The 18,151-nt window shown below is 37.4% G+C and overlaps 1 protein-coding gene across 15 annotated transcripts in view; it reads right to left on the reverse strand.

Annotated features, from left to right (window-relative positions):
* PIAS2 (protein inhibitor of activated STAT 2) overlaps positions 1-18,151 on the reverse strand; it is an 89,745-nt gene that overhangs the window by 43,178 nt on the left and 28,416 nt on the right. For all 15 annotated transcript variants that reach the window (XR_013758729.1, XR_013758730.1, XR_013758731.1 and 12 more), the window contains 3 exons: positions 11,769-11,853; positions 4,958-5,008; positions 4,724-4,814 (listed from right to left, as the gene is read on the reverse strand). Coding sequence is in view for 11 of the 15 variants with exons in the window: in XM_079108768.1 (XP_078964894.1) it covers positions 4,724-4,814; positions 4,958-5,008; positions 11,769-11,853 (227 nt within the window). In the remaining 4 variants the exon portion in view is untranslated. The remainder of the gene's footprint in view (positions 1-4,723; positions 4,815-4,957; positions 5,009-11,768; positions 11,854-18,151) is intronic.

Raw genomic sequence — 18,151 nt, forward strand, 5'->3', positions numbered from 1 at the left:
GCCCCCATCACAAAATTTAAAAATGAAAAGGGCAGGGGATGTGGCTCTGTGGTTCAGTGCCCCTGGGTTTAATTCCCAGTACTAAAACAAAAACAAAAACTATGGAACAGAATAAAAGACTAAGAACTTAAGTGTGAGTGTGTGTGTGTACAGGAAGGGTACACACATCTAAATTTGCTCAAGTAAAATACAACAGGAAAAAAGGATAATTAAAAAGTCCTCATAAAAATTCTAGAAACACATTCAGTAAGCAACAAACACAAGGAATAACAATACCAGTATTTAGGCAACTATGAATGCAAACTTCTGTCTTGCCTATTTTGGGCCTAGAAGATAATTCTGTCCTTTGGTGTATCTACTGGTATGTTAGCCAAATAAAAACAATGGCACAGGGTCTCTCAAGATGATAAAAATAGGGCTGGGGATATAGCTCAGTTGGTAGAGTGCTTGCCTCGCATGCACAAGGCCCTGGGTTCAATCCCCAGCACCACAAAAAAATAAAGTAAATTTTAAAAAATAAAAAAAATTTAAAAAAAGATGATAAAAATAACTCATGACTTAACTCTGTGAAGTCTGTAAAATGGAATTTTGTGTCACATCTTTACAGCATGGAAGGGAGCAATAAGAATGGATAGGGGGCTGGGGTTGTGGCTCAGTGGCAGAGCACTTGCCTAGCATGCTTGAGGCTCTGGGTTTGATCCTCAGCACCACATAAAAATAAAATAAAGGAATAAAAAATGTATTTAAAAAAAAAAAAGAATGGATAGGGCAACAGTGAATGTAAGTGTGAGTGTTAAGCAAACTGAAAATTATGTATGGTACGAGCCTTAATTGCCTAATGCAGTCTGTTCTCTACCCCATTTGAGTAGCTTGATTTCCATGGTAATTCTAAGTTATCAATCAAATTGTATTCCCCCTCTAATCAGCAGCAACCTCCTACCCACCCAAGTATCCAAGACCTGATTATAGTTGAAACTTTGTAAAATACAAATGTTCAGCCTTCACAAATTTTTAATAACTTTTCATATTTAAAGCAAAAATAAAATCAAGTTTATTTATAGGTGATCTGATGAGCAAATCCACAAGTTTTCTCAACAAAGGCTACTAGAGAACACCGGTCGAAGACTGTGTGGATCTTAGCCTCACACTTTAAGATACTCAAAGAACTTTTCATGTTACATGCTATAATGACATCTTACCCTACTTTCAATTGTGACAAACTCCACAATGCTGTGTTCCTTTATCACCTCCCAAATTTTCTAATTATCACTATTATATTAATACTATCAATACTCATTTACATTTTTCGTTTATATTTTAGAAATTATCAAACATACACAAAAGCAGAGAGAACAGTAGGTACCCACCAACCAGCTTCAATAATTACTAACTTACTTCTAATCTTGTTGCTTTTGTTTCTAGCCTCAACCCAAGCTTGCCCCAAAACACACCCACCATATACATGCAGTGGTTAAGCACCTCCAGGTTTGATCCCCAGTACCAAAAAAAAAAAAAAGAGAAATCCATAAACTCAGAATTTATTAGAAAAAGGAGGTCAGCACTGGTAAGTTTTCTGACTACACCAAGAGGAAGTGAAGATTTTTGCCAGCTGAGCTATAACACACATCATCTCCATTCTTTGGAATCTTTCAAAGAAATCCTCCTCCCTGTCAACCCTTCCCCATTCAATTTTACAGTTCTGAAAGTTTCACAGAAATTTCTTATCATTTGTTTAAAACGAATAATAATTCAGCTACTCAAAATAACTCCCTACGCAAAAGCCTTTGTCCTTTTTTTGGCCAAAAAAAACCCATGAACTTTTCTGATCTAGCTATCGGTCTGTATACTGGCAGTCCTTGGAGTCAAAGATGGGGGCAGCGTCTAAAGCAGCTTCTTGTCTTTGCAAGTTGTAGGCCATCACCCTGCAAGCCCCACTATGAGATGCATACTTCCTCCCTGAATCAAGAGAATCTGGAAAATCAATGCATCAAAGTATTTGGTGAAAATCAACATCTTAAAATAGGTAAAATATAAACAAGCTATTTTCATCATTATCTGATTCTTAGGATTATCCTACTATTTCCCATTCATTTACTTTGTATATGCAAAACAGAGGACAAGTGCCATGGAATCATAATAACTAGACATTATAATAAGGTCATACACATAAAGACTTGCTTCAGGATATAGACAAACTTGAATATGTTTGGAGCTCTCATGAGAAATTCCATGACCATGTCAAGCTTATCCCTCCAGGATCTGTTGTTTAATAAACCAGGGTCACAGGCAAGGACTACTACTTCTTTGTGGCTTGTTCATGGTTCTTACAACTAGAACAAGATCCCTGAGGCTCAAAAGTTCAATGTCACTCCTATACTCTCACTATTGCTTTCTTCTTTTGAAGCTGCAGTATACTCACATGATTCTCATAAACCTTACAATCCTGTTTCATGCTCTTTATGAATTTCATTACCTTAATGAATAGCATGTGTGGATTGAAAGGCACTCCAAGAAGTTTTCCATAAATTGCATGTGAAATTATGTCAGTTGTTCCATAGGAATTCATGGGGTTGAGGCAAAAAGCCTCTTCAGAAAAGTCTGGAATTAGATTTTCTGGGGGATAGCCCTAGCCAGGTCAAGCAAGGCTTCCCCACTACCTTTAAATTTTGAAATATGTCTCTGCCTTTTTCCCAGTGCTGTACTTCCTCTTCTTCACAAATACCCTGGACTAAGTACCAAATTCATCAGACAAAGAGTGCTTCAAATAGTAGTCAGTGTATTCACAAATAGGCTAGGATAAGCATTCAAGGGTTAACTGGCACTGCAGGGCATAAATCAGCAATAACCAACAATGTAAAGAGGAAATAATCAGCTGCCTAATTTTCTTTCTCTCAAAAGGACTAGAAGAATGACAAAATCAGAGATGTAGTGGTAAAGACCTCATTCATAGGGTTAACATCCCAAACCATGACACTGACTAGTCCCATCTGGAAATTTTGTGGAATTTATGTGTGTACACATATGCAGCCTCCATATTTTCTGAAGCAATGCCAAAGAATTTAAATAGAACCTCACATATTTCAGACACAGCATCACTGGCACAGTCATATAATGACTCTGGATAGGTCTTCAAGGGTAAGTATGTAGACACTACCAAGGACCCCAGTGATATCTTTCTTCAAGGATAGTGGAGAAAAATAGCAATGAAAAAGAGAGGTCAAAGAAATCTTAGCATATTCTGGACAAAGAAAAATGAATATGAAAAGGCCACAGAAAGTACACAGAGTCAAATATTCTGTGCCACATTATTTGTCCATTCCCTGGAATCCTTCAGATTCAAATCCTTCAGGTCCAAATAAAGCTGCTTCTTTCCTTAGTTCAGATCTCTGTGCAATTCATTCAGAAAAAAGACAGCTCCTAAGAATCATACTGCTGAAGGCTAGAAACCTGAGAGGCAACACGTCCCAACTGGCTTTCAACACATATGGGACCATGTAAGCAATTCTTCCTGAGCATATCTACTCAGCCTCTTTTTCCCCTTCTATTCCCAGAGGACTATCTCAATTTATTTCAGTCTCATAGGTATCTTCACAAAGAGTCGGTGACACAGTGGTCTTCGAGCTCTGTAAAACTCAAGGAATAAGTTTTCTCACATTTCTAAATTCACAGGCTGTGAATGAGACAAAGGAGATTCCTAACAACTAAGAAAAGTCAGACTCCTTTAGCCACTGGGGTCAGCTTGAGCCATGGATTATCTTCAATTGGGAGCTCAATTTTAAGCACTTGGCTCTGGTAGAACCCAGAGTCCTAGACTGTGTGACTTGTTTAGCAGCTCATAGGTATTATTCACATACTCACTCCAGAGCCAAGTCACATGCTCGGCAGGAATGCTAAACAAGTTTCCCCATCTCCTCAATAACTGCAGTGGTGTCTGATCTGCTGAAATGGCACCTCGGCACACTAGTAGGGGTCTCTGTTCTCACTTCAGTGAGAGCAAACACTTTGTAGTGCTTGACAAAGAGACCATACTCTTCCTCCCAATCCCCCTAATGGTTTTGTTGGCCTTCTACACAACTGATCAGTTTAATAATACACTGCAGGCCTCAGTGGGAACTATAGTACAGTTCACCAACTGAAGTGTTGTTTTTAAGACTTGACTAAATGTTTAAAGATTCCAAAGCTATCTATGAAGTCAGGAACAGGCTGCACACATTCACAGGGCATATATTCCAGGTAAGTCCGTATGTTGCTTCTCTGTTAAATAACAGGTTGTCAATCAAATATCATTGCACTCCCCTAACCCTCTAGTGTGTTCATCAAGTCCCAGGCTTGGAACTCTAGACCTCTATGGCTAGCCACTCTCAACAGACTCTGCTTTCTACCACATGTCCACTGTCTAGTCTCAGCTAATCCATATAGCCACCACAACATGCCGTCCTATATATTTAAGTGCCCAAGTCCTATTGTTTAATATGATCCCAAGAGTCTTTCAGAGTTTCCTAAAATTCTAGAACAAGAAGTGCCAGGCTCATTTTTTTCCATCTCTCCAAGACCTAAAATCAGTCACTTGTTTCTCCAAGGAGCCATGGACCTCTCAATGACAAAACAATATTTAATCTGGATGCTAGAACTATTCATTGTATGTAGCTATCACTGTTTCTAGACCTTTTCAGTGTGTATATTACATTTACATGAAAAATCTCATGAATAAAAAGCAACTTACAGGCAAAGGAAACAGCTTCCCATTTACTTTTATACATAGACTATTGGGATAGTTATCTTCTTGAGGACAACTCGTCTCCGCCAGGCAAAGTCTGCATTTAAAAAAGGAAGGGAAAAAAAAAAAAAAAAAAAACCCTTAAACAATGAACCCAAACATGCTTATGTGTTTTAAAATTCAGGCCACATATATAAAGGTGACAAATGTAAAATTATAGTAACAAAATTTCAAACTCACCTCAGCTGAACTTGAACTGTATAATCTCTCCTACCACCTGGCAAAAAATCCCTGTTGGAAAGAGAAATAAAAATGGGTTAAGAGGGCTGGGGAGATAGCTCAGCTGGAAGAGTGCTTGGCTTGCAAGCACAAGGCCCTGGGTTTGATCCCTAGTACCGCAAAACAAAACAAAAGAAGGGTTAAGAATATAGACTAAGATTCCACAGAAATACTTTCACCAGGGGGGAAAAAAGTACTGATAATTTTTATTCTTACTCCTTCAAATATGAAAACTAGCTTGCCAATAGCATAAGACTTAACCAAATACTCTAATGATAACAACCCCTGTTTACTTCTAAGTAAGTATTTACAGCAATTTTAAGGTATTTTCAAGTCATAAGAACTCTAACAATGCAGTATTTACTTCAACAGACAACAAATTTGTTAACAAGAAAAGGACTATCCTAGGTTCGAAGAATTTAACAAATTAATCTATAAACTTAGTGGTTCTTCAATCTAAGACTCTAAGCACTTGGAGATTTTGTCTATTTAACATAAAATTCCATTCACCAGATATTCTTACTGATTTGAGTATTGTTCTCTCATTACATTTTTCAGCTACCCAGGTTATTCTAACATAGAACCAGTGCTTACAATATCAACTTCTCTATACAATGGCAACTTCGTAATTATGTATCCATATTACATATATATAACCTCTTGCACTTTATAGATGAGAAACAGAGTCCCATATGAAATACCTCTGACACCAAACCCTCTAAACCCTTGCCATTCAAAATGGAATCCATAGCAAAGTAACACCATTATTTTTTTAGGAGCTTGTCAGAAATGAAGACTCTCAGGCTCCATCCCAGATCTATGGAATTCAAATCTTCATTTTAACAAGATCCCCAGGTGACATTGTACACCTTGTAGTTAATGAGGCATCCTTAGCCATAAACCCAAATCTTGCACTCCGTCACGGAGAAGATCATTAGAGAGTAGTCATGTCCTGAGAAACCTAAAGTTTGGCCCTCACCTTGTTCTAACTGAGACAGTCTGTTCACTGCTTCCAACTCTCCAGGTTTGCTGGAAGGCAGTGAAGCACAGCAATGACCACAAGAGCATTATGGTCCTGAGATAAATGACCTTGGACAAATTACTTAACCTTTCTGTGTCTTGGTTTCTCTATCTGTAAAGACAGAAAACTACTGCTTCTACCTCATTAAGTTAGGGTGATGATTAAACACAAGTAAAGAGCTGTGCTCAGGAAGTGTGAGCAGCTGGGTGCCACTGTTTCCTTTCCTCCCACTAAAAGGCTCTACTGTTCTCAAGTATCTCTTTAAAACATTCCCATATCCTAGACAATACTGAAATATTCTGAGCAACCCATATCATTCTACTCATTCAAATCAACAACCATTTCAATCTGGACACTGAAGCGTCAAAGATAAATAAAACAAAGTATTTGCTTCAATGGACTCATGACAGTAGGTAACAGACATATACAACCAAACTGAAGTGTGATAAGTGCTATAGAAAATGGGGAAATTTAATTTTTTTCTTGAAAGTTCAAGGCAGTTATCAGAAAACCAATCAAATAGGATCTGTATAACAGTGGTTCTGCCTATTTCTGTTTAGTGACCCCACTGGTATTGTGATTCTCAACAAAAAGATGAGGATCAACTAGAAATGCCTATCAGAATCTTGTTAGGTTGGAGAACATAATCTGGAAAAACAAAAAGAAATGACGAGATGAGCCTAGAAAAGTGGAAAGCCTGGCCAGAATACAGATTACTAGAGAAATGTAACAGGAGGTAAGATGATTTAAAAAAAAAAAAAAGTTGGGCAGAGAGGCCAGGCAATGAAGTGTGGACTTCATGAGGCAGCACTACAGGTTTTTGAACAAAAAGAAAAAACAGACAGGCTTTAGAAAGATCGCATGACCAGGTAGGAGAGGAAGAGTTAGGAGACTATTTCAATTATGCAGGCAAAAGATGAGAACTTTAAAGCTATCTAAACACAAATACTATTAAGAGATACTTCAGCATAAAAACTGGCAGACCTCAAAGCCTGACTAGACACAGGGAGTAAATAAGAGAAGAGGCACTTTTAGGTTTTGGAATGGTACAACAGGATATGGTGATGCTACTCACTGGGATAAGGAGAAGTTGCAGCACCCTCTTCAAACCACCCAGTGAGGTGGTGGTGACTGTTATTCCAATTTTACATATTAGGTAAATAAGAATGAATGAGATTCAGTCACTAGCCGAGGAGCATACAGACCTAGGTGGTTAGGGCAAAATTTAATTTTTGTTTTTTTTTGTTTGTTTGTTCTGTTTTTTGGTACTGGAGACTAAACCCAATGGTACTTTACCACTGAGTTTCACCCCACACTTTTGTGTGTGGGTGTGTGTGACAGAGTCTCACTAAGTTGCCTAGAGTCCTGCTAAATTGTCCCTTGAACTTGGGATCCTCCTAACTCAGTCTTCTGAATCACTGGAATTACAGGCATGCACCACGGAACCTGGCCAGAATTCACTTTCTAGTTGGTATTACTCTAAAAATTCTAATAGCTTCCTCCAAAGGAGAGTTCCATGGTTAAGTTATAAGTCTGGAAAGTGAAGAAGAATCAATACAGCGTATCAAATTAACGGGACATGGTCAATAAACAGTGGGACAATACCAAGAGGCCTTCTTCCTGGCAGATCCCAATGCTACCAATAATGGGGACTATGGCAGGAAATACACCAAGCAAAAATGAACTTGAAGACAATTTACTTTTCAAGTTTACATACTTGGTGTATGGAGTATAGTCTGGACCATAGAAGAAAGTCAATAAATATGTGCTGCATGAAAAGAGCAGAAGATAAGCAAGTCTAAAAAGATAGGCAAGCTCAATTTTAGATGTGCTTTGTTTGATGTGCTTGTGGGTCATTAAAGTAGGTTCAATGAGAAAGGACACTGGAGAGAAAGAGTGGCCATTTTCCACTTCCAATATAAAAATAACAAAGCACATAAAAAGAAACTACCATAGAGTATCAAGAAGAGAATCACAAATTGGTTTCTGAGAATGGGTAAGATAAGTCAATGGGAGGACCTGAGAAAGAATGGTTAGAAATGTGGTAGTGACAGATGGAAGAAGTAGTCCTGAAGTCAAGAAGAGGGCTGAGGCCACTCACGGATGGATGGATGGATGGATAGATGGACGGACGGACAGACGGACGGAAGGAACCAAGCAAGCTGAACCTAAATATATTCAAACCTTAACACTAGACCTTGCTATCTCTACAGGCAAAGAGGAAGAGTCAGACACACAGTGGTTTTCACATTTGTTCACACTAGAAACCCCTAGAGAGCTTTAACAATCACTGCTTTGGGGATGGGGTAGAGCACATACACAGTATGCATGTGAATGGGTCTGATCTCCAGCACCACAAAAATCACTGTCCGTCCTTGGAGTTGGGGTTCCATCCTTGGAGGTTCTAATTTAATTGGTTTGAGATGAAACTTGGGTATTTGGCATGGACTGGATATTTTAAAGCTCCCCAGTTGACTCTAATATGCAGCAAGTTTGAGAACCATGGAGATAGGAACAGTTAAATGACACCACAAGAAGCAATCATGCAAATCCAAAATGCGTAATATGCTCCAGTCAAATGAACCATATTTTTGTTGTTGTTTTTTGAAAAGTAGGAAGTGTGACAATCTTAATTATGATGGGAACCACGGCTGTGGAGAAGTGATCGATTCCCTATTCCAGGGAGAAAACAAAACTAAGCCAGAAGATAAGCCTGGAGCATCTTAGGATGCCAGAAAGTACAGAAGTGCTTGAAAGTGGATCTGGGAGGGAGAGGAACATGAAAAGGGCATTGAAGCTAATTTGAAAGAACTCCAATAGGCAAAGGTAGAACATTGTAAGCCACAATATAAATCCCTACGGCTCTGAGTTAAATCCATAGAACCACCTATGACTCCATGCTAATATGAATACAACATACATAATAAGGGAGAAGGGACAGTTCTTCCTTACAAAAGAAAAGCTCAAATGTAGAAAAGAATAAGAATAGAAAATCATCACTGGAACACAACTATTTTGCTGAAGACAAGATTCACAAATGATGAACTAGAGCAAAAGTCTGAGGAGCAAAAGTATATGCCTACTCTCAAAGTATCTCCCCCAAGGTAGTTATTAATAAGAAAAATCAGTAACTACAGTGCAGAAATCTGGTACACAGTACCTTAACCAAACAACCAAAGTTATTACCACCATAAATAAGACCTATCACTATTATGTAGTCCCTGGTATGGTACACTGGGAAGGGAATATAACTTTGAGGTATTATCAAAAACGCAAAACTGCAATCTGAAAGTAACAAAATAGCAGACATACCCAAACTGAAGGGCAGTCTACAAAATACCTGACAACTACTCTTCAGAAGTCAGAAGACAAAAAGACAAGGAAAACCTAAGAAACTACTACTGAGTAAAAAGGAAACCAAGATGATATCACAATTAAATGTGATTTCAAATTAGATCCAAGAACAGAGTTCATTAGTAGAAAAACTGGCAAAAATCTGAACAGTCTATAGTTCAGTTAATATTATTGCATCAATGTTAATTTCTTGGTTTTGAGAATTGTATTATGGTTATACAAGGTTGACATTAAGGGAATCTGGGTAAAGGGTACAAGTAATTTTTTTATAAATTTTTTTTTATAAATCAAAATTACTTCAAAATAATTGTAAAAATCCTTTAGGAGAAATTAACATCAGAAGTAATATATGAACCTTGTTCAGAAACTAAAACAACTGAGAAAATCTGAATATGAACTGAGTATTATTTGTATTAAGGAATTATTAATTTCAGTGATCATGTTGAAAATTAGAGCTGCATCTTGAAATATTTTTGGATCAAATTATATAATGTCTGTGATCTTTTTTAAAATACTTCAGGAAAAAAAGAGAGGGGAGGAGATACAGAGGGCCAAACTGTTGATAATTATCAAAGCATGGTAATAGGCAGCAAGCTTACACTTCCATTTATTATAGGGATTTTGGGGGGCATTAGGGTGGAAACTGGAACTTTAACCCATGGGGCAATTTAACACTGAGTTACATCCCAAAGCCTTTACATTTTTTATTTTGAGATGGTCTCAGTAAGTTGCTGAGGCTGTCCTTGAACTTGGAATCGTCCTGCCTTTTTTCAAAGCCAACCAACATCCCAGTAAAGTTTTCCCAAACCACCAAGGGTAACAGTTATCTTCTCCTCCCTCCTATAAATCAGCCCATCTGTCATTACTAAATGGGTTCTTTTCATATGACACCTTGCAATGAACACTTTATGCAAATGAGCTGGCTTCCTCCTATAAGATTGCAAGTAACTTGTAGAAAAGGATCGTGTCATATAAAATATGCCTTATGCCTAATGGACGCTTAAATGTTGCTCCCAAGCAAGGGTTTATCAAAAGATAACAAAATTAAGAATGGATGATATAAAATATTTTTAATTTTGTCTGTTTTATTCATTATTGGATTTATTAATGTCCCCTAAGATCACAAGTCACTCTACCTTTGTGTGCCTACTCTTTGAGACCTCAAACTTTCCAGAGACAGATTATAAAATCATTGAGAATTTTGCTAAGACACATAATTTTAATAAAAGTGATAAAATAAGTCAAAGAATCTAAAGTTGTGTCCCAGAGTCTTCTACATAACAACAGTGTATTTTTAAGATGTTACATGTTGGCTGCTGCTGCTTCAGCAATGGCTGCAAATGGGAAGAGGTATACACATAGCTTCCAGTTTTCAAGATGACTATATTTTTAATTTAAAAAGTTCACCCTACAGATTTCCTTCTCTTTCCTTTTACATCTCTTAGTTCCCCTACTCTTTACAAACATGTACTTTTAAGTTTCTCCTATTTTCCAAAATAACCAAGGGTTAACAGTACTTTTCATAATTGCTTTCATATTTCAAGTAATTTTTTGGTTAGTAATTTTTTTTAGCTTTGCTCTAAACTTCTAATTTTTGTTCTTATTGAAGAGTAAATATTATGTTCACTTTCACTTTAAAAAAATGCTTCAGTTGGATTTGATGAAGTTTACAGTCATCCTATCTTTGGGTTATTATCACAAATGTTTTATATTTGGAAAATATTTTCATTTAAAAATATTACTGCCAGGTTGAGGTGTAGTTCAGTGGTAAAATGCTTGCCTATATGCAAAAGGCCCTGTTGTTTGATTCCCAGCACTGACAAAATAGGAAAAAACACGTATTGCCAAATGTGACTTAAACAATCTAAGAGACACTGAGGTTTCAATTCAAAATTGAAAGGTTAAAATTTTCCCTAATATACAGTGTTTATTAAATATTTGACTAATCTCGAAGTATATTCCCCTTAAAGAGAAATAGTTCAACTATTATTATGGACTGGACAGTATGCCCCCCAAATTGTCATGCTGAAGCCCTACCAATGTGAGCATTTGAAGACAAGATCCAATTAAGGTGCAATTAAGGCTAAGTGAGGTCCTAAGGGTGAGTCCCTAAACCAATAAGGCTGGTGGTCAGAAGAAAAGGAAAAGACTCCAGGGATACACCTGGCACAAAGAAAAGGTCATGCCAGGAGATACAGCAAAATGGGGAAGCCAAAATGAAAGGCTTCAGAAGAAACCATACCTGTCAACAACTTGCTCTCGAACAGAAACCTCCAGAATTTTGAGGAGCCAATTTCTACTGTTTAAGTCATCCTGTCTGTGCTCTTTTGCTATGAGAGCCCTAACAGACTAATACACAACACTCACAGAGAAACATACTCCAAGCATTCCTCTTACCTTGATATGCATATCTCTCTAACTTGCTGAGGTGTCAAAGCAAAAATAAAAAACTTCTCTTGAAATCGTTGAATGCTGCTTTGAACTGGGGGGGAAAAAAGAACATTTCAATAACAAATCAAAGGATCTCAGCACCTGCAATAACTAGTTACTTCTGATCAAGTACCTGCCAAATTCTGCAATGTTTTTGATGAAAATACTCTAAAAATCAACAATTACTAAACTGAACTAATCTTGGAATTTTGAGTAAAATCACTCTAAGTGAGTTTAAGCATTTAACCCTTCTTTAACTCTAAAACATAGATTGTAATATACTATCAAAATATACCAAATCCTTCAAGATTACATATCATCCTTATTATAGTGCCACCTAATAAAAATCTGAGGAAGTAAACTCTTCCCCTGGGTGAACTCTATCCAAGTATTGTTTCTTTGTTGTGCTTTGTATTCAGTGCTTTATATTTAGTATCTCTGAACATACAAGACAAAATTTTAGATTAAACTTCAAAGGTATGTCATAATTATTTGCTTACAGATTGCCTAGTTAAAAAGGTCACCTAGTGAATTCATCCCTCTTAACTGTACTGTTAAAAACTGAAATGTATTTATGACTTCACAAGTTCTGAAATAGATTTTTCAAATGTTTTACTGCTGCATTATAATTATACATCATAGTGAGATTCATGACATATTTGTGTAACAGATTAATAGTAATGAATTATCCAATGATATTCTAGTACCCATTAAAACAAAACAAAATAAATCTAAAAAACTATTACAGAAACTTCAAGTCTTCTGCTCCCTAGCACGAACTGCAATACCACTTGAAAATGGGCAAAACGGTTCCTTGCATATTACTGGCCAAACTTTTCCTAGAACATGACAATAAACAGGATGCTGACTGAATATTCAACAATGTCAGAGGGTTCAACTGTAAGTCATATTAATCTAAGAAAAATATTAGCATAACAAGTTTACTGCAGCAATTATGCTCCCTAGAAATTATTATAAAGTGATTCATATTTTCTTAGATTACTCTTAAAAGGAGGGAAGAAAGGGACAGCTATTTATGATGAAGGCCTAAAAATAAAACAATTTTAAGCCACATCACAATTGTGGGGCATAAAACACAAAGACATAAGCACATTATTAAGTCTCTCAATTTCTTCAGTTCTTCATCCTTTCTTTCTTTCTGGTATGGATCCCAATTGTCACTCTCAGTCTGTGGCTAAAGTGACCAATGACCTCTATAAGCTGTCAAATTCAATAACTTATCTTGAGACTACAAGTGAACACACAGCCTTTCCTATTTTAGTTAATGGCATAAATGCCCAGTCTCTCCAGTCAGAAACCTCAAAAGATCTAACTACAAATGAAGTACTTAGAAAGCAAAAAATGGGGCTGGGGAGATAGCTCAGTCGGTAGAGTGCTTGCCTTGAAAGTACAAAGCCCTGGGTTCGATCCCCAGCACTGCAAAAAAAAGAAGAAAAGAAAAGAAAGCAAAAATGAACTGCTGAACATCAACAACAAACAGAAAAAACAGAAAAAAAAAAAAAAATGACTTGCAGAATTAAAGAATAAACCATAAATTTGATGGAGGAAGAAAATGATTTCATTTCAAATCAAACCCCATGCAAAATAATACAAAGAAAAAACTATCTAGTCACATCACAATCAAACTACTAAAAATCAATGACCATAAATCTTAAAAACAGACAAAGGAAATATTACAAATAACATCTGCTTTCTCATCAGAAGGAATTGTAAAGCAGAAGACCTCTCTCAAGTGGTGAAAGGAGCCCAGCGTGGTGGCACACACGTCATTCCAACAGCTCAGGAGGCTGAGGTAGGAGGATCACCAAGCTCAAGGCCAGTCTGGGCAACTTAGTGAGGCCCTAAACAATCTAATGACACCATGTCTAAAAAAGTAAAAAAATAAAAAGAGCTGGAAATGTAGCTCAGTGATCCCTCTGAGTTCAATTCCTAGTACCCTCAACAACAACAACAAAAAAAAGTGGTTAAAGGAAACAACTGATAAAAATTCAGTATCTTTTCAAAACATAGTGAAATAACGTTTAAGGTAAACAAAAGTTATAAGAACTTGCTGTTAACAGATACACATTATAATAAATATAAAAGTAAATTAGGATTAAAACAAGATACAAATGCAAAATTCGATCTGTGGCAATGAGAATCACAGAAAGTTAAGTGGTAAATACAAAATATGCTGCTTAGTATTTCTTGGATCTTCTAAAAAGATATTGTAGCCGGGCTCAGTGGCCCATGCCTATAATCCCAGCTGCTGGGGAGGCAAAGGCAGAAAGGAGGATTTCAAGTTCAAAGTCAGCCTCAGCTAAATGAGGCGCTAAGCAACTCAGTGAGACCCTTTCTCTAAATAAAATACAAAAATAGTGCTAGGGATGTGGCTCAATGGTTGAGTGCCCCTGAGTTCAATCCCTGGTACCCACCCCAACACCAAAAAAAAAAAAAAACTCTAAAAACTATTTTAACTATTTAAAGCAAACACAATGGCATTGTAGACATAAAGATATGACAACCGGGCAGCAAAACAGCACTCACCGGATGTCAGTGCCACGCTTTTGAACATCCCAGTCTCTAGAACCATGAATTAAATACATTTTTATTTGTTATAAATTACCCAGACTCAGAGGGAGGCTGCATTCCTTGTCACTCCATAACTCCAGTTTCAAGCAGAGGATATCTGTTCCTTGGTAAGGCAGTTTTTGCTGCTTATCGATCCCCTGCTGTTCACCCCATTTGTCTGCTGTGATCACCTGCAGTCTGCCAGCATATCAACCAGTTTTTTGAGTGCAGATTGCTCACTGTCAGGCGCCTATCATCTGCCATTTGCCTGCCTCTCGCCTGTCCATCGCTATCATCTGCCATATGCCTGCCTCTCGCCTGTCCATCGCATGCCTTACACCTACCCATCACCCAACGCACGAGGTTCACCTCCCGATCCCGAAAACAGTCAGCAAACTGATCGCCAACCGCCAGTGGAGCACCAGCTGCCTGCTGTCGCCTGGAAGTTCACTGTTACAGTACCTGCAGAATCCCTCAGCCAGATCGATCACTCCCTGCAGAGGGGGCCCTCACATCAACTGACTGCTCCCTGCCACCAGGACACCCAGACAACTGACTGCGCCCTATCACAGGGACCCCAGATCGACTGATTGCAACCGGCCTCCAGGATCCCACAACCACACCAAACACATCTGACCTCCAGGACCCCTGCCTGACCAACTGCATCCCGCCTCCAGGACCTCCTGCTGACCACGGCTGCACCCTGAGATGCAGCTCCCCATTTGCCAAAACACTTGGAAGCCAGAGCGGCCATCATGGATAATCCTGGAAGCCTTAGCTCCGATCTTTGGGTGGGGCAAAACCCATCCTGAGATGCCTGCTGGAGGCTTGAAGCTCATTGTCAGGTACCTCTCATGCATCAGGCTACTGAACTCTGGGAGGTTTCATTACTATATGACTGTTATACTGTAGATTTTCTTTTTTCTCCTTACTGAAAAAATTTAAGTTTTTCTTTACTTTTCTCGCTCTTTTCCTTTTGTTTACCTGTTCCCTCAGAGTCTCTTTTTCCCTTTTTTGCATGATAACATCCAATTTCTTTTGATTACACTCTCACCCTTTCTATTATCTAGAACTTCTGATTATTCTTTTCTTATCCCATTAACAGCCACATTCTACATCCTCTTTGTCCTCCATTTGAAACTGCAGACCTTATTGCAAATCTGTTTGTTTTACTGAAGATAATATTTGAACTCATTCTGTTTATTATGACAATTTTGTTATTGTCCTCATAGGGGCTATTTGATCTAGGATTGCATAGTGTCTGAATTGAGCACTGCTAACATCGATCTCCCCATAAAGAAGGGGTTTTGGAAACCTATAGGGCCACCATAAGCATATAGGAGGAAACCTGCAATACCCCAGATCCGCACTGCTAGAGGGGAAGATACATGAACAACATGAAAAAATAAGGGAAGAAAATGATCCAAACAAATCTAGATTCTATATTAATAGAATCCAATGACAGTTATGTTAGAAAAAATGTCAGAAAAGGACTTCAGATTATACATGATTAAGATGATTCGTGAAGCAAAGGATGAGATAAGAGAGCAAATGCAGGCAATGAATGATAATACCAACAAGCTGAAAGAGCAACTGCAGGAAGCAAAAGATCATTTCAACAAAGAGATAGAGATTCTCAAAAAAAAAAAAAAAAAAAAAAACAAACGGAAATCCTTGAAATGAAGGAAACAATAAACCAAATAAAAAACTCAATGGAAAGCATCACCAAAGACTAGACCACTTGGAAGACAGAACTTCAGACAATGAAGACAAAATATTTAATCTTGAAAATAAACTTTCCCAAACAGAGAAGATGGTAAGAAATCATGAACAGAATCTCCAAGAATAATGGGACATTGTGAAAAGACCAAATTTAAGAATTATTGGGACTGAAGAAGGCACAGAGATACAAACCAAAGGAATGAACAACCTATTCAATGAAATAATATCAGAAAATTTCCCAAACCTGAAGAATGAAATGGAAAATCAAATACAAGAAGCTTACGGAACACCAAATGCACAAAATCACAACAGATCCACACCAAGGCACATTATAATGAAAATGCCTAACATTCAAAATAAAGATAGGATTTTGAAGGCCGCGAGAGAAAAGCATCAGATTACATATAGGGGGAGACCAATACATATAGCAGTCGACCTCTCAACCCAGACTCTAAAAGCTAGAAGGGCCTGGAACAACATATTTCAAGCCCTGAAAGAACATAGCTGCCAACCAAGAATCCTATACCCAGCAAAACCAACCTTCAGATTTGAAGATCAAATAAAATCCTTCCATGATAAACAAAAGTTAAAAGAATTTACAAATAGAAAGCCCGCTCTACAGAATCTTCTCAACAAAATATTCCATGAGGAGGAAATGAAAAACAATGGAGGTCAACGAGGTCAACAAAGGGAGGAACTACCTTAGAGAAAAACCACTCAAAGGAGAAACGAAGCCAACTTAAAAACCAAAAATAAGCCAAATGACTGGGAACACAAATCATATCTCAATAATAACCCTGAACGTTAACGGCCTGAACTCATCAATCAAAAGACATAGACTGGCAGAATGGATTAAAAAGAAAGACCCAACAATATGCTGCCTACAAGAGACTCATCTCATAGAAAAAGACATCCACAGACTAAAGGTGAAAGGATGAAAGAAAAACCTACCACACATATGGACTCAGTAAGAAAGCGGGGGTTTCCATCCTTACATCAGATGAAGTGGACTTCAAGCCAAAGTTAGTCAGAAGGGATAAAGAAGGACATTTCATACTGCTTAAGGGAACCATAAATCAGGAAGACATAATGATAGTAAAGATTTAAGCCCCAAACAATGGTGCATCCTTGTATATCAAACAAATCCTTCTCAATTTCAGGAATCACATAGACCACAACACAATAATTCTGGGTGACTTTAATGCACCACTGTCACCACTAGATAGATCTTCCAAACAAAAACCAACCAAAGAAACCATAGAACTCAATAACACAATCAATAATCTAGACTTAATAGACATATATAGAATATTCCATCCATCAACGAGCGGTTTCACTTTCTTCTCAGCAGCACGTGGAACCTTCTTGAAAACAGACCATATGTTATGCCACAAAGCAGCCTTTAGGAAATGCAAAAAAACAGAGATACTGCCTTGTGTTCTATCAGATCATAATGGACTGAAAGTAGAAATCAATGACAAAATAAAAAACAGAAATTACTCCAACACCTGGAGACTAAATAATATGCTATTGAATGAAATATGGATAACAGAAAACATCAGGGAGGAGATAAAAAATATTCTTAGAGGTCAATGAGATTGACAATACAACATATCAAAATCTCTGGGACACTATGAAAGCAGTACTAAGAGGAAAATTCATTGCATGGAGCGCATTCAAGAAAAGGATGAAAAGTCAACAACTAAATGAAACATTTAGTAATGAAACATTACAGCTCAAAGCCCTAGAAAAAGAAGGACAGAATAACAGCAAAAGTAGAAGATAGGAAATAATTAAAATCAGAGCTGAAATCAATGAAATTGAAACAATAGAAACAATTCAAAAAACTGACAAAACAAAAAGTTGGTTCTTTGAGAAAGTAAACAAAATAAACCCTTAGCCCACACTAACAAAAGGAGAGAGAAGACTCAAATTACTAAAATTCGTGATGAAAAAGGAAATATCACGACAGACACCACTGAGACACAGAACGTAATGAGAAGCTACTTTGAAAATCTGTATTCCAACAAAATAGAAACTACCAAAGACATTGACAA

Source organism: Sciurus vulgaris (genome assembly GCF_902686455.1).
Source record: "Sciurus vulgaris genome assembly, chromosome: 13".
NCBI classification, from domain to species: domain Eukaryota; kingdom Metazoa; phylum Chordata; class Mammalia; order Rodentia; family Sciuridae; genus Sciurus; species Sciurus vulgaris.